The following is an 18,320-nucleotide window of genomic DNA, read 5'->3' on the forward strand; positions in this document are numbered from 1 at the left end:
GTAACTGGTGAAGGGTAGGGTCAAGAGAGTAAGTTAAGACTAAACTGTGTTAATGCAAATCAGAGAGTTGCTTTTCCTCAATTATGAACTGAAAACCCAAAGAAATTAACACCCTTTTTTAAGAAGTTAAGCAACAAAATACATAGATTTCAGAAAAAAAGGGTAACTGCTCAGAATAATGGGTTTGTAGGGAGCATTGTGAGTAGCGGTGTATTAAAATGCTCACTAACCAAACGATTTAACATTTTCTGTAGGATATTCATATGTGCCATGTAGGAAAAATTACACTTTGCCTTTGAGAATTGGTTACCATATATACATTTCAATATGGTTACATCCCCATAAAATGCCTACATATATACATTTTCAAAATCTATTTTTTGAACGTCTGCTTTAATATTTCAGTGTTATCTTAGTAGCATTGTATTTCACAATATAAACTAAGTTCTTTTAAGTTCTTATCAACAAAGTGGGCCTTATTTAGGCACAATAATATCGGAGCAAAAGTATTTTTTTCAGAGGTGTAAGGTAGGCAGATTGAGTAACCACAGTCGGTGAAAAATCCAAGAAAATACTGCCAGCCAGCCCTCTTTTGCTCCAAGAATGTATGGTAAATCCCTTGCAAAAATCTGGGTCATAGTCCACCAAATAGAGGGCCTTATTTACAGCGATTTGGCGTAAGTCATCTTGCTACACTGCCCTACGCCAAAGTGAAAGGGCAGGAATGCACCATATAAAATACGGTGCATTCCTGTCATTTCTCCCTGCGCTGGCATCGCTTCGGCTGCCCAGCGCCACTGCAGGCACCATGGTGCACGGGTGCCTGTGTTTTTAGCAAGATTATTTTGTGCAGGAAGGGGTCACCATCCCCCACAGAAACAATTCTTAGAGACATTTTCCTCTTTCAGTGTGTGCTGTAGAATGCAGCACACGTAGAAAGAGGAAATAACGAGGAGAAATAAAGAAATGTCTCCTTGATACGGCTCAACTCGGGAGGCGTAAGGATTTGGTGCATCCCCAGGTTTACATGCTCTTGTTAAACAGGGGCAGTGTCAAGATCCATGGGTGTTGCGCGGGAGAACCCACTGTAATGCTATGAAACACCTCCCGAGTGCAGAGTAAGGAAACGCAGCGATTTGCGCTGCATTGCCTTACTCCATATCTATGAGGTCATTCAATGCCACACATAGTGGCTTTGCGTGGCTTTATAGAAATGAGTTTGTAATCTGTATGTATGTAAGGGATTTGTAAAGCGCTGGATTCAGCTCCGGAATAATTCCGTTTTCAAGACTTTCCTGAAGCGAAAAAGACTGGGGCATTTACGCAAGGCCTCTGGCAAGGTGTTCCAATATTTCGGGGCAAGGTAGGCGACAGTTTTGCCGCCTGTTCGTATTTTCCTGTAACGGGGACCACTAGCAGCCCTTTACGTACCGATCTAAGTGGACGGTTCGGGCAGTAAACTTTAAACTTGTCTGCCAGATAGCTACGGCTCATACCATAGAGAGCTTTATGGGCGAGACAGCAAAGCTTGAATTTAATCCTCTGGCGGATAGGAAGCCAGTGGAGTCGTTTTAGCAACGGCCCCTGGGAGGTGCGAGGCGGTCAAAAAGTGACGCTCCGGCAGCCTAGGGGGCTCATCAATAGGCCCCTCACGGTGTTAACGTCTCCCAGAAATTAGGTGGATTTTGCACTGGAATTATACTCTATAGAAACAAGGAGAAAAAGAAATGATTTAAACAACAAACAGTTAAAACCCATTTCAGGTCATTGCCTTATGTGTAGCTGAATATGAACGGCATCTGCAAAGGTAGGCGGTGGATTTGCCATGTCTGCGGTTTTATTAAACTATTGGGAACGCCACAAAGTTCCAAATTAACGCACCCAACTATACTTATGGCGCTACAAATGCTAATCCATCCTAACATTCTTTTTATAATACACGTGCCCTGATTACGGAAATGTTTCTAGTCTATCCAAATGTTTGGATAGAAAGGGGCAGGGCTACTTTAATGTTTACTTCATTCATAAATTATAGTTCCAGCCTCCCTCAGTAGAGAAGTGGGGTGATGCTGGAGGAACAAGAGTAATGCCGCGTGGGATGCTGTATATAGTACAGCCTGGCACGTGATGTGATTAAGAGGACCATACAAGTGTGCTGTTTTTACCATTTTTACAGGATTCATATTTTCCATATTGTCACAGGGAGATACATACATTCCGAATGAAAACGAGTCAACTCTGTATTCTTACACCATTAAAATGCAGCCACACAATTGTTGCTTTAACACTAGAGGATAAAATGCAGATATATGTCAGATTTGAATCGAAGGCATGCTATATTCTCTGCACCTCCACATTATGTCCTTAGGCTGCAATACAACATTTCACATCAAGCAATGTGCGACAAGAAACTCTCTGCCTTTCTGAAATCGAACTTATTTCAGACCATATAGTTTATTTTTTGCACTTTGTTACATGGGCTAATGTTCATTTTTCCCTCTCAGAGAGAGCTGGTCAACAGAGGCTGTGTACAGAGGCAGACCGAACCTTCACTTTGTATTTCATATAAACAAAACACACTTTTCTCTTACCCAGAGGAATTAAATAATGTTTGCACGCATTGCCTGTGCCTTTAAGGTTCTGCACCCCTGCCCTCCCCCGATTGCCCACCACAATGAACAATCAATTAACGTTCTTTCACTTTATCCGAAATCGGTTGCTATTTTCTCAGTATGACATGGGCACCACTTACTTTCTATAAAATAATTTACACTAACAACAAAAATACAATTGCTCCCTTTTTGCTGTAACTGTCCCAGGTCCTATTTCAATTATGCAAATCATTAGTTTATGTACATACATTACTTGGCGTACGCTCTTGAAACATTTGAAAGTCACATTACTTTCTATGAGGTCTGTAGAAGAATCTGTAAAAAATAAAATTAAACATTTCATAAAAATATATATAACCTCTTACATACACATAGTTAAATGGCGTTTGCAGCGTATTAAGTCTAATACTAACTTTGAAGGCTCATATTAAAACGTGACACATCACTGTAGATTGCACCACACTTTCCTTCTGAATTTTGGGCCCGATTCACAGAACTAACTTAAGACAAAATCCTAAACTTACTACCATTTTGGCATTCACAGAAGGCACTTACTTATTTTGGTATTCACAGAAGGCACTTTCTCATTTCGGTATTCACAGAAGTTAGGAGTCCTAACTTTAGGACTCCTAAATGCCTTCTGTGAATACCGAAAGTCGTAAAGTTAGGATTTTTCTCAGTTTAGGAGTAATAAAATTAGGACTCCTTACTTTAGGAATCCTAAATGCCTTCTATGAATACCGGAAGTCTTAAAATTAGGATTTTTCTCAGTTTTGGAGTAGTAAAGTTAGTACTCCTAACTTTAGGACTCCTAAATGCCTTCTGTGAATTCCGAAAGTCTTAAAATTAGGATTTTTCTCAGTTTAGGAGTAGTAAAGTTAGGACTCCTAACTTTAGGACTCCTAAATGCCTTCTGTGAATTCCGAAAGTCTTAAAATTAGGATTTTTCTCACTTTAGCAGTAGTAAAGTTAGGACTCCTAACTTTAGGACTTCTAAATGCCTTCTGTGAATTCCGAAAGTCTTAAAATTAGGATTTTTCTCAGCTTAGCAGTAGTAAAGTTAGGACTCCTAACTTTAGGACTCCTAAACTGAGAAAAATCCTAATTTTAAGACTTTCGGTATTCACAGAAGGCATTTAGGAGTCCTAAAGTTAGGACTCCTAACTTCTGTGAATACCGAAATGAGTAAGTGCCTTCTGTGAAAACCAAAATGGTAGTAAGTTTAGGATTTTGTCTTAAATTAGTTCTGTGAATCGGGCCCAGAGTTTCAAAGTAGTTCTGTACACACATCTACAACTGCTAACTGTACACTATGACGCCCTCGGAAATGTTTATTTTCTATGAGCACCCACATTTTGAAGGAAACAGTGCAATAACAATCGCCCGTCGCTGTTAAGAGCATTTTAGTGCCTGGAAGTACTTGTGAAAAACCGAGAGCACTATATCAGTGCTAGAGTATTGCGGTTATCAATGTTAGCTGAATACAAACATTTCTGCCAAAAGCTCAGCAGAGATCCGGCTCATTCTGAAGTTTCAAAATCTTGCTGAATTTCAAGGGGTCGGGGTCAGGGTCAGGAAACACAGCACACATGATAAATACTAATAGTGAACAAATAAGAGACTAGCGCAGGCTGCAATTCACCAGTAATTGATGCACTTTCTGAGGCAGTCCTGAAACAAATGAAGGCGCATTTTCTGCCCCCGAGAGACACCGTATTTTATTTTAAAAACACGTCTAGTACAATTGGGAGTGGGTGCATAAAGATGATCTCCATGCCACGTCCTTATGCGTTTTGGTGCTTTAGTAAAATGTGTATTTCTGTACTGGCATTTTTAAGGCATAACATGATGTCTGTGAAAAAGTTTGGAACATGTTCAAAACAGCCTTCGTTACTAGGCAATGGTGCAGGCTCCCAAACCCGCGAGGTCCAAAGTACAAGCAAAGACCTCTGGCAGTTCCTTCTTGGAACAAGAAGCAGCCTTGCTCCTGGCTAGGCAGGCCCGCTCAGTGCATCTCATTTGCTTTGCTGAACAAACAGGTTGTCATCTTCGTACACCAGGAGTGTACTTTCGATGTTCTCCAGTAGACTGTGCTGGTCCTCGTGATCTAGCGCAGTCTCAGTTTGGTCCTTCTTCACAGAGACGCTGATCTGGCTCCATGTTAGGGTGGTGTTTTTAAAAGCGTGCAAAAGGAAAATGCCGGTGATGATGGTGAGGAAGCCGCTGAGGGTGCCGATCATGTCGCTCGCGCCCATGCTGTTCCACTCCTTGAACAGGATGACCGAGCACGTGACCACCATGGTGGTGAAGAACACATAGTAGATGGGCGTCACGATGGAGGTGTTGAACGTATCCAGCGCCTTGTTAAGGTAGTTGATCTGAGTACTGACAGAGATGACTAAAGACACCATTAAGATATAGAGCAGTGGATCTTTGTACACGGGCTTCAAGTCCGCCAGTTCCTTTATCGCGATACCCAGGCCTTTGACAGACGAGACCGAGAAGGCGCCAATCACTGAACAGATGGAAACGTAGACCAATATATTTGCTTGACCCTTCTTCGGAGCCACTATGAAAATCAGCACCAGCGAGACTGTAATCATGACTGTGGCGAATCCAATAAAAACTGCAAGGAAGACAAAAAAGCAGTTTAAACATTACGTTGCCAGTTGGTCTTCAACATGTTAAAACATTTCAGTTAGGATCAATGCATTGCACCAGTGCTTAATTTGTACAGCAATAAGTAAGCATCAGGACCATTTTTGGAAAGCCCCTTCAGCCTACAGCATCCATTGCCCCTGCCAGTGCTGCCAATGACAGAACCAACACCACTACCAACCATCGCCCTCTAAAAGTGTGACAATTCCCGCTATTCCAGGCCACCTGAAGCTATAATAATACTGAGAGCAGCCAGTATTATTCATTTGTAATGTATATTAGACCATTGGAATGTCAAGCTCTCCATTGAAGCCAATTGAAGACAATACTCTGGGTTCCTACTAGCTGGTAGATGCCCGGAGAGCAGCATTCCAATGTTTTTTTCATTTCACAGCTGTTGCTGTGAACAAAGGCCTCTCGAAGCCCGAGGGGATATAAACACCCTCGGGCCCGAGAGGCATTTGTTTCTACTAATTAGAACATTCTGCCCTCTAGGGGCGGAAGGCTCTTATAGCCTTAGAGCCCTTCGTAGCAGGTTCTGCCACCTTTAAAGGTCTGATCCCTTGTTAAAGGTTTTCGCCTTTGGCTCGGGCCTTTAACGCTGGAGTGGACCTTTAATGGCCGGTAGAGCCTGCTACGTTGGGTTCTAAGGCTATATTAAGTTAATAAATATGGTTGCTGTGCTCATCTCAAAATCAGACAGACAGTGCCCTCATGTGGTGGACTATCAATGGAGCCAGTGCTGACAGTTAAGTGCAGGTGTTGAACACCGGAAACCACCAACTCATACTAAGCACTGCATTGCACAATAACGTGGGTAGTCTCTTACTATTTGCTTTGTTAACATACCATAGAGGTTGCTTGGTAGACTCGGTAGGAAATATTTTCACTAATGCAGTGAATATATTTTAGTAGGAAAAGGGATAGAAGAATGACAGAGATCCACAATGAGTGTACATGTGCCTGGCCCTACATAAGGGAACTGCCAGCAGGGAGATAGGGTGTAAACATTTATATTAAATGTAATCTCGTATCTGGGGTTTAATAACAAAAGCTACATAAGTGTGGAGCAACTCATCATTAGGACACGCTGCTCACTAATATTTATATATAAAGTTAATCATAGATGTAGTCAATAGATTGAATTCCCTTTTAGTTTGGTTTAACATTCTATCGCTCTCAGTGAAACATGCACATGTAGACCATGGATGGATAAAGGCAATTAATAATAATTATTATTAGCATGTAGTATTTCATACCCCACTCCTGCTGTTGTAAACATAGTGAATTATAAGTATTAATAGTACTCCATTTACCTACCTTCAAAAAGATGAAAGCCGAGGCCTCATTGCTGGCGTTCGAGCTCATGATGACCTAAGGGCCACCCAATATTTCAGTAGCAAACGCTCAGCTCACTTAGTCACACAGTCAACCTCGACTCGCTATAGCACAGGATTTTACAATGCCTTTTGAGGATGAAAACGCTTCTGTCGGAAAGGACACGGGACTTTGATCGTCGGGGTCATACTTCACTAGCTTGGTCGACTTTTGCAGATACATCAGTATCTGCAAAATAGGTGAGTACGTATGGGCAGGCAACAGTTGTGGGCTAGTGGCTAAACATCTGTCTCTGATACTTGGGAGATGGGTTCGAAGCCTGGTCGCAACACTACACTAAAATAAAAAATAAAAATGTTATGTGTATTGTAAATATGTGAAAAGTAATTGTAATGTGATGTGTAATTCAAACATGTAAATTCCCTCTTGATGTACATGATCTAGCATCGTTCACCAAAACCATCATAATTTGCAGCGCTCTGTTACACCCCACCTAGGCTATATAATTATTATTACATTCAGTACATTATGTAAAACGTCTGCTTTTATCCTTGACAATAAAAGCACCCTTGAATTTGCAGTGAAAATGTAGTAATGAAGTGAAGAAATGTAAAACGTTGTAAATTATTTTTATAAAATGGTAGTTTTCTTTTAAAAATAAAACAAAACTTTCTGTTTCTTTTTAGCACATGTTTAGAATAAAAGGAGTTGTTGGTTATTTCTAATAAATTTGGGCTACGATTGATGGTTAAGGTACGCTTTATGTGATGGGATGGTGTTAATGGAAGTGTTTGTGTTAAGTTTAGGTGTGGTGTTAAGAGTCTGAATAAAGAATGGGGGAGGTAAGGCGATGTATTTGATAAGGTTAGGTTATAGAAGGGAAGTAGCGTTTACATGGGATGGAGGACAACGCATGCGATTACAACGCGGTCGTTGCAACAACCGTGTTGTTACAACGCTAACCATTACAACGCAAGTCGTTTCTACGACTTCCTGTAGGGGACACTCTAAACTAAGGAATAATATAATGTACTATTCCAACACCTTCCCTACTGTTGCGCACGCTGCAGTTGGAATAGTAAATTATACTATTCCTAAGTCCAGCACACCCCCTACAGTAAGTCGTAGAAACGACTAGTGATGTAATGATATGCGTTGTACCGCATGCGATGTAACATCGCATATTCGTTATAGAATGGTGTTAACTTTAGTGTGTAAATGTGCGTGTGGTTTTACGCGTATTAAACTACTGCTTTTATATCAGCCTCACATGTACTCCTATGTTATACCAAAATATGCAAGTCTTCTTCTCTGTGAATCCCAAAGCCTCACTTTCACCTTTAAACACTTAGTGGAGAGAGTTAGAATCCTGTTAGCTGAACAGAGGAGCCTCTACCCTGCATCTTTCACTGGAGGGCCTTTCAGCCATTTTCTCATGAGGTCCGGGAGAACCTGTCTTAGCTCCAGTTACCTGTAGTTTTTCTCTTAACCATGTAACTTATTTTTATAAAAACGTATAAAAGTAATGTGATTTCTAGTTAGTTTATGAGCTAGTCCAGCAAACTGCGCTGGATTCACTGCTCACCGAGCCTATGGACTTTTAAAGAATATGCATTTTGTACCTATTTCACGCAAACCTCGCCAAAAGGCAGTAGTTGGCTGACAGGGTTAAAGACTAAGATACAGTCAATGAGAGACTGGAAGGGTAGCTGGGTTCTAAAAATGGTCATGGGCTGTTACTGTGTGACGAGAGCAGTGTACTTCTTTTGAGTGGAGGTCTGTTAATTCCAGGCACTTGAGGCACACATAATAAATAACATGCCTTCTGGCCTAGTTTGATATAAATAACTTCATATATTTTACTTTCCATTGAACTATAAAAAACATATCCAAGGGGCAGGACATCTGCAAATATCTCTGTGCTTGCTGTTTCTTTACACTTCTGTTTAGTTGTCCAATCCATCCTCTGATGCAGAAAAAGGTTTAGATCTGCTTATACAGGCACTTCGTGCTTTGGTTTTCTCAGACCAAAGTGTTCTGAGGTGCTTGATGCTGGAGATCTTACTGCAGCATGTAATGATTTCGTCCAGCTATGGGCATTCTCTACATACTGACCAAAACACTGTCTGATGGTGCTTAGAAAATAGGGCGCAGAGATCTGTATTGCTTGAGGGCTGCAACCTAACTGGGAGTCCGACTGTCCAACCAAACTCAGCCCAAGACTTTCAGCCCTGATTCCTTTCAGCTGGCTATGATGCATCATCACGTGGGCTTGAAAACAGCAACACGAATTAACCAGATACAACGTATCTCATGCATGTAATCAAACACAATCTTAATTACAAAGTTCATGGCTTCCTCTCACTTCAAATAGTCCTTTTACCTACCCCATATACCTACCCCATAAATGTCCCCAGGACAGACAGTTCCAAGCATATACCTAAGTAACAACACTGTAATACAAATCACACGTATAATGGACTAACTTCACAAATTCCATGTAAATGGCATAGGCCAGCAGAAACAAATCCTCCAATAAGACTGCTGATAAGTAAGAAACAGCCCAAGCCCTTTCCACCATCACAGTCAGGTGTGAGCTTAAAGCCGAGGGTGTAGGGTTAAGGAGAGTAAACAGTGAAGAAATATTTTTACCTGCTTTCTTAGCTATGCCTAATACCCCCTTCTGGGGTATAGCCCATCAACCAGGACTCTCCAGCCATCTCTGCCTTGCGCTTTTCTTTCATTCTAACTCCAGGTGTAGTTCATCTCCCCACAGTCAGCTTCGAGGCCTTGGCGCCAGGTGTTTCTTGGCCTTGATCTTTTCCTTTTTGCATGAGGGTTCCAGGTCAGGGCTTGCCTGGTGGTGTTTGACGTGGGCTTGTGGGTGGTGTGACCTATCTAGCCCCAGTGTCTTTTCATGATTTCTTCATGGGCAGAGAGTTGGGAAGTCTGTTTCCGTAGATCGTTGTTGCTGATAGTGTTTGGCCAACAGATTTTGAGGATTTTCCTCAGACAGTTGTTAATGAAGGTCTGGACTTTGTTGGTGGTGTTCCCTGTTGTCCTCCTTGTTTCTGGGCCATACAAAAGGACCAATTTTACATTGGTGTTTAAAAGCCTGATCTTGGTTTACCACAATAGGTCCTTGGAGTTCCAAATCTTCTTTCGATCAATGAAGGCAGGCCTTGCTTTGCTGTTTCTTGTCTTGGCGTCAGCATCTGTGCACCCTGCTTGCCTATGACACTGCCCAGGTAGATCAAGGCCTCAAACATTTCCAATGCATCGCCTGCAAGAGTGACTGCAGCTGTGCTGGCCATGTTCGACTTCAGATTCTTATTTTTTCCTCTCTGGATGTTGAGGCCAAGTTGTTCTGCTGTGGCTTCCACATTGTCATTCTTCTGTTGCATCTGCTGATGTATATGGGAGAGTAGAGCCAGGTCATTTGCAAAGTCAAGGTTGTCGAGTTGCATCCAAGGTGTCCACTGGGTCTCATTTCTTCTTCATGCATGTTTTTAAGGGAGCAGTTTTAGTAGTCTGTCTTTGAGTGAGAACACGCAATGAAATGTTAGGACTGGGACGGGGATGACAGAGGAGATTGTAATGTTTCCTGTAGTAGACACTGGCTAAGGTAAAACAGGCCAAAATAGTTATCTAAAGTTAAGAGTGAGCTATGCAGAAATGCAGTTCAGTTGGACCGTTAAACTCTGGGCACCATTTTTGATGAAAGGATGTTCTTTGATGGCCATACCACCTCCATCATATGTTTCCCGAATTAGCAAATTAAACTCCTTAGAAGGGCAGTAATCGCATGGAACAGCTTTGAAACCCTAGGCTAGACAGAGCAATTATTGAAGCAACAACAGGTTATGCCAGTGCCCTCAAATATGTCAGAAATGTTTGCAGAGCCCAGGGGAAAATGTCTTCCAGGGAAGGAGAAGAGGTGTTCATTTTCTAATCAGGACCCTGCTCAAGAAACCCAAGGCAGACCCGAGGGACCTCAAGAACTTCCGGCCCATCTCTCTGCTCCCATTCCCGGCAAAAGTTATCGAGAAGACCGTCAACAAACAGCTGACCCACTACCTCAAGGAGAACAACGTCCTGGACCCGTCCCAGTCCAGCTTCCGCAGCAACTACAGCACCGAAACAGCTCTCATCGCCGCCACCGACGACATCAGGGCCCTGCCGGACAACGGCGAGACCGCGGCCCTCATCCTCCTGGACCTCTCAGCTGCTTTCGACACGGTCTGCCACCACACCCTACGCACCCGCCTCCACGACGCAGGAATCCACGGCAAAGCACTGGAATGAACCTCCTCCTTCCTCTCCGACAGAACGCAGAGCGTCCGACTACCCCCCTTCCGATCCGAAGCCTCCAAGATCATCTGCGGCGTACTCCAAGGATCATCCCTCAGCCCGACCCTGTTCAACATTTACATGGCCCCTCTCGCCCGCGTCGCCAGACTGCATGACCTCAACATCATCTCCTACGCCGACGACACACAGCTGATCCTCTCCCTCACCAAAGACCCTCGCACCGCCAAAACCAACCTCCACGAAGGAATGAAAGCCGTCGCTGAGTGGATGAAGAACAGCCGCCTGCAACTGAACTCGGACAAGACGGAGGTCATCATCCTCGGATCTACCCCCTTAGCATGGGATGACTCCTGGTGGCCAACTGCCCTGGGTGCAGCCCCAACACCCACCGACCACGCACGCAACCTGGGAGTTATCCTTGACTCAACTCTCTCCATGACCGTCTCATCCTCCTGCTCCAACACCCTCCGCATGCTCCGAAAGATCTTCAGGTGGATCCCCACCGACACAAGAAGAACTGTCACCCAGGCCCTCGTCAGCAGCAGGCTGGACTACGGAAACGCCCTCTACGCGGGAGACCCGGTCAAACTGCTGAAAAGACTGCTACGCATACAGAACGCCTCTGCACGCCTGATCCCCGACATCCCTCGCCACAGCCACATCACACCCCACCTGAGAGACCTGCACTGGCTTCCCGTCAACATGAGGATCACCTTCAAACTCCTCAGCCACGCACACAAGGCACTCCACAACACCGGACAAACATACCTCAACAAACGACTCACCTTCTACACCCTGAACTGCCAGCTCCGCTCCGCCGTCCTCACCCTTGCCACCGTCCCCCGCATCCGAAGAACGACCACTGGCAGCAGATCGCTCTCCTACCTCGCCGCCAAGTACTGGAACGACCTCCCCATCCTCCTACGGCAGACCGAAGACCTCCTGACCTTCAGGAGGCTACTCAACACCTGGCTGTTCGAGCAGTAGCAGCTACCCCCTCTCCCTCAGTGCCTTGAGACCCTTACGGGTGAGTAGCGTGCTCTATAAATGCCACGGTTGATTGATTGATCGATTGGTTGATCTGGCACCGTCTAGTGGCTACCTCATTATTAACTGTTATAGGAGTAAGAGCTCCGACCCTCTGTCAATGTCCACTCGTGCTTCCCTGTTCCTTTCACCTTTCGCTGCTGCTGCCCCTGCAGTCCCTCCCCCCTGGAATTCCCCCTGGGAATTCCCCCCCCCCCCGGAATTCCCCCACTCCCACCTCCCAGCCTCTCCTCCCTCCCACCTTCACTACTTAATGGCAGCCGCTGCGCGGTGGCGCCGAAGGCTCGCCAAAGGCAAGCCCGTCTGCTCCTATTCCCGACCCGACCGCGGCCAGCACCAGGAACCCTGGACCTCCCACAACCCATTGATACGACACCACCACCTCCCACAACCCTGGAAGACTTAGAGAACGCCAACAGGCCTCACCAAACACAACCCATGGCCAGTTCTCCTTCCTCCACTGCCGCCAGACACTCACCACCACTCTGGCCTTCAACACCGCCGACGTCAGTGCCGGCGACACCCTAAAATGCATCCTCCTCAACGTACGCTCCGTACACACAAACACGCCATGGAAATCTGGAACCTACTCGACACTCTATCGCCCGACATCGCCTTCTTCACAGAGACCTGGGCCAATGCATCCTCCGCCCCCGACATCAGTACCGCCATCCCAGACGGATACAAGATTCAGAGGAAACACCGCCCCAACCACCCAGGAGGGGGCCTCGCCATCGCCCACAAGAGCACCGTCTGCCTCACCACCTCCAGCGAAACCTTCCACTCCGCCGACCACCTGCACTTCCAGATTCAAACTACCCCTAAAGCCACACTCCGAGGAACCCTCGTCTACAGACCCCCCGGCCCCCGAACACCCTTCGCCACCACCATCACTGACTTCATCGAACCCCACGCTATCGCCTCAACAAACTTTATACTCATTGAAGACCTGAACTCACCACGACAACCCCAGCGACCCCAACTCCACTATCCTTCGTGACAACCGCGCCAGCATCGGACTTAAACAACTCGTCAACACACCGACCCACAGTGCAGGACACACCCTCGATCCAATCTTCGCAGCAGGAAGCAGCATCCAATTCAGCCACACAACACAGCCGCCATGGACCTACCACCACTGCGTACACTTCGCCATCAACAAACCCAAGGCACCCAAACCAGCCCCACGCCCACCATGAAGGAACTGGAGCAAGTTTACAGACGAGCAACTAAACTCCACCCTCACCCGAGACAACCACACCTGGGCACCCGACGCAAACGATGCAGCCATAGAACTCCACACCTGGATCTCCTACTGTGCAGACGAGCTTGCCGCACTACGCAACCCCGACAGACAACGCCCCAGGAAAGCCGCCTGGTTCACCACCACTCTCCAAGAAGCCAGACGCACTTGCAGACGCCTGGAGAAGAACTGGAGAAACACCAAGACAACCGAAAACCACACCACCTACAAGGACGCCAGGACGGACTGCCACAACCAGATCAGAGCCACCAAGAAGAACTTCATCCACAACAAAATCCTGGCCAACTCCACCAACTCCAAGGAACTTTTCAGTGTCATTCAAGAATTCACCAACCCACGCAGCGAAGCCACAGACATTACCCCATCCCAAGACCTCTGCGACAAGCTTGGAACCTATTTCCACCTCAAGATCAAAAACCTCTACGACAACTTCATCGACCATCCACTAGGCGCCACAGACGGCCTCCCGCCCCCCAGAAACACCAGCCAGCCCACCATCTCCAACTGGACACCGATCACGGCCGAAGACACCGCCTCGACCATGAAAAGCATCCACTCGGGGCCCCCACCGACCACTGCCCCCCTCACATCTACCACAGAGCCGCAGCTGCCATCACACCTGAACTGCAACGCACCATCAACACCTCCTTCAAAACAGGCAACTTCCCAGATGACTGGAAGCTCGCAGAAGTCAGACCTCTGCTCAAGAAGCCCACAGCTGACCCCGCCGACCTCAAGAACTATCGGCCCATCTCGCTCCTCCCCTTCGCAGCCAAAGTTGCAGAGAAAACAGTCAACAGGAAACTGACATGATTCATTGAAGAGAACGCCGTCCTCGACCCGTCCCAATCTGGATTCCGAAGCAACCACAGCACAGAGACCACCCTACTCGCTGCCACAGATGACATCCGCACACTCCAGGACCAAGGTCACTCCGCAGTCCTCATCCTACTCGACCTATCAGCGGCCTTCAACACCGTCTCCCACCGCACACTAGTCGCCAGACTACATGACGCAGGCATACAAGAAACAGCCCTGGACTGGATCCGATCATTCTTCACTGGAAGAAGCCTAAGGATCAGACTCCCACCATTCCCATCCGACCTCACGAAAATCACCTGCGGAGTCCCACAGGGTTCATCCCTGAGTCCCACCCTCTTCAACATCTACATATCCCCCCTCACAGCCATCGTCCAACAACATGGCCTCAACATCGTATCCTATGCCGATGACACCCAGCTCATCCTCTCCCTCACCAAAGACCCCACCACTGCCAAACTCAACTTCCAGAAAGGAATGCAAGACGTTGTAGTCTGGATGACTAACAGCTGCCTGAAGCTCAACTCTGAGAAGACAGAAGTCCTCGTCCTCTGTACCATCCCTTCTGCATGGGACAGCACCTGGTGGCCGACCGGCCTCGGAAGCCCACCTACCCCCTCAGACCATGCCAAGAACCTCGGCATCGTACTCGACTCATCACTCACCATGAACCGGTCAACGCCGTCACCTCCAGCTGCTTCAACACCCTCTGCCTCCTCCGCAAGACTTCCAAGTGGATCCCCCCTGAGTCAAGGAAGACAGTCACCCACGCACTCATCACCAGCAGACTGGACTATGGAAACACACCCTACGCCTGCATCAACAAGTCCCTACTCGGCAAACTTCAGACAATACAGAACACCGCCGCCAGACTCGTCCTCGGAATCCCACGACACGAACACATCAGTCAACATCTACGAAGTCTCTACTGGCTCCCCGTGGAGAAAAGTGTCACTTTCAAAATCCTCACTCACGTCTACAAATGCCTACACAACAACGGACCCAAATACCTAAACAACAGAATCAACTTCCACGTACCCAAAAGAAACCTCCGATCTTCCAACCTCGCACTGGCCGAAACCCTTCGCATCCACAGAGGCAGAGCAGGTGGAAGATCCTTCTCTCACATTGCAGCCAAGACCTGGAACGAGCTACCGGCAGACATTAGACGTGCCCCCTCCCTGAACACCTTCAGGAAGACCCTCAAGACCTGGCTCTTCAGCTAAACAGATCTGCGGACCCCCCTCTCAGCGCCTTGAGACCCTCACGGGTGAGTAGCGTGTTTACAATTGATTGATTGAGAAATGCAATTGCTCATCCTTACTATTAATAAAGGGTGTTGCTTTTTAAATCTATAAAATAAGAAACTAAAATTGCTTTGTAAATCTTCAAATAGATTTTGAAGCAGGAGCACTGATACTCTGAAGAAGCACAGGGCATGAGGCATTAATCCTCCCCCTTCCTTGCCATTTTTGGCAGCCATGAGTGTCCTTTTCGTTCAAGCCCTAACGCAGAACATCAGTAAAATGCAGATTCGACAGAATACAGCACACATCCATTTCGAGAAAACATTAAAGATATGCCTATTGTAGCTCTTTTTGGTTTCCTGGCACTTGAGTGCCTTAAGGTGTGGAGCACTCTATACGATCACCTTACTTACTAGAAGTACAAAACTCCATCAAAGCACTACAGAAAATGCATAATCTATCACTAACCAAGATATCACAAGTGAACATATGACAATGGATGCTTATTAGACTTAATAATCTATAGGCATATAACATACACAAGATGGTATCTGATGTGACCAGTCACATTATTTACATATTCCCAAGGGAGTAAAAAGAGGGCCTGGTTTCCCAATTTCTGAAGAGTCGTGTATCCAACACAGAAAGTCTCTTCAGCTTTTGACAAAACACCATTTAATTCCTAAGACACATAACAGAAAACAGCCTGCTAAAGGACTACCAGTTGATGTATCATGCATGCTGTAGCAAAGTAAAGGCATCCTATCAATATTTTTGAGCCCTTGAACATAAAGCATAGTCGCTCTTTGCAACTATGAAACACTGAATGGAACAAATGACCTTCTCATCACCCAGACGTGGATGTCCAGCACCTCCTTGAAGCTTAATTCCACCAAAATAGAATTCTTGCTATTCATCAACAACAAGAAGCAACAACACACATGCACTTGGACAGATTTGAACTCCGACCAAATCACTTGGTTTTAGTCCGAGCTCAACATCAAAGAACACCAATAAAATCAAGACAGCCTTGAACCAGCTCTCTCTGCGACCATAAAGTGAAAAAAATGCTCCAAGAATGCAGCATCAGAACTGCTGACCAATTCCTTGTACTCTTGCATCTGGCTACTGGCAATGTTCCGCCCAGAGGCCTCCCAGACCTCACATTGGCCTGCCTTAAGGGCACCATACACCCAGCAGCATGCCTCATCGAAGGGCTGAAGGAATATAGCCACATCACCCCTATCCTGATGGAACCCCATCTGTTCCCCTTGCAGGTCAGTCCTATCTTCAGACCCATCCCCATCATCTGCAGTCAAGACGACCAGCTCCCGTGCCTATCTCGCTGCCGAGCTCACAGTCTCTGATGACTATTGACCCACAGACAGCCAGGGCTCCATCACATTAGAGATGAAGAAGGGCAACAAGAAAAAAACACAAAGCAACAGTCCCTCTCCACTTCACACCCAGGATCTAGAATGTCATCCCAGTGTCCATCAGGCCTGACTCAGCTGATGAAGTAACAGTCCACCAACGCTCTTGGAAACCAGCTAACCCTTGAATCACACATGGACTTTATCCGGGCCTGCTTTAGGGCAGTACGACTGGTGCAGCCGCACTGTGCGCTGACCTGGGCAGGGGGCACTGACCTTGTGGGGTGGGAGGAGGAGGATCACCATCTTAGTAATAACTTACAATTTAAAAACACCTTTGACAGAGTACCGTGTGCATCTAGTTTTCTGGCAGCATTAAAAATGTCAAGATGATTCTTGTGATTAATGTTTGTGCTAGAGAAAGAGATCAGAGTTTTGTCTAGGAACAGTTTTGACTCGCTATAAAGTTGCGCAAAGGGTTAATACGCCTGCTGTAAAGAACTCTAACCGTGCAGATCACTGATCTGTATTTTATGTGGAAAGCTGAGTGGATTACTGCTTTTGTCATAGAGATCGTTTTGTTACAGCAGTTCATAAGATACATCCTAATATAGAACAGTGACTGTTATGAACTGTCATCAAAGAGCTGCATGCAAACTGCATAAAATAGGTTAATATGTTCTGTTTTCCCTTAGTCTTTCATTATCTATTCCTAAAGTTGCTGAAAAGTGTTTGTTTGGGTAGATATGCATTCTTATTAGTGAAGTCAGCCTTTACCAGTACTTTAAAACAAATGAAATGTATGTGAGAGAGGGGCTATGGAGAGATGAGGGGCACTTTTGCCTGGTGGTCATGAGGGAATCCGAGGAGGTGGTCATGGGTAGGGGGGCTGCCAAAAATAATTGTCACATCGGGTACCAACAGCTCTAAAGCCGGCCCTGGACTCAGGGGCGGCTCCTCCATGTGGGCGGAGGAGCGTCGCCTCACTGCTTTCTCGCAGTGCGAGAAGCAGAAACATAAAATGGTATAAATACCATTTTATGTTTCTGCTTCTCGCACTGTGAGAAAGCAGGAGAAGGGTTTGGTTGGGAGCGGGCAGGTGGGTGGTTCGGGGAGAAGTGGCTAGCTCAATGTTATGGGTGCTGACTGTTTGGTCAGCCCCAGGGCCGACCAAACCAGTCACAAGCACTCTCCCGTTTTCTCCATGTAGGGAGGAGAGGGAGGCTGCCTGCTTCCTGTGAGCAGAGAGAGAGCAGGAGACGCGACGCGGGACCGGAGGCGAAGCTAAGTTTTTAATTTTTTAATTTTATTAAATTAACCCCCCCTCCCCTGTGCGACCCCCTCCCCGCGCGACCTCCTCTCCATGCGATCCCCCGCCCCCCCCACTTGCGAGTCATGCCAGCCGTGACTGCCTGGACTTTATCTTTGCCTTTGACCCTGAACAGTGCTCCTCTGTCATTCGGTTAGGTTTGCTCCATACAAATCTCACATAGTACTTACATATCTACACATAGAAAAATAATCAAAATGTTCACCTCTTTCAGAGGCACAGTTCCCTCTACATTGTTCAGTTTCTGCAAGGAGCCCTTGAAATTGAAAACACAAAGCTCCCATCAATAGAAGCACGTTGGGTATTCATGACTGCCGCACT

General features: G+C 46.2%; 1 protein-coding gene across 1 annotated transcript in view; it reads right to left on the bottom strand.

Moving 5' to 3' along the window:
* Positions 1 to 4,474: 4,474 nt before the first annotated feature.
* The window catches only part of NIPAL1 (NIPA like domain containing 1), a 157,282-nt gene continuing 143,436 nt past the window's right edge, over positions 4,475 to 18,320 (bottom strand). The window contains 2 exon segments of the mRNA XM_085642144.1: positions 4,475 to 4,644; positions 4,646 to 5,238. Of these exon segments, the coding sequence (XP_085498270.1) occupies positions 4,618 to 4,644; positions 4,646 to 5,238 (620 nt within the window). The 3' untranslated portion in view covers positions 4,475 to 4,617.

The sequence above is a fragment of the Triturus cristatus genome, chromosome 2_2, assembly GCF_964204655.1.
Source record: "Triturus cristatus chromosome 2_2, aTriCri1.1, whole genome shotgun sequence".
In the NCBI taxonomy this organism is placed as follows: Eukaryota; Metazoa; Chordata; class Amphibia; order Caudata; family Salamandridae; genus Triturus; species Triturus cristatus.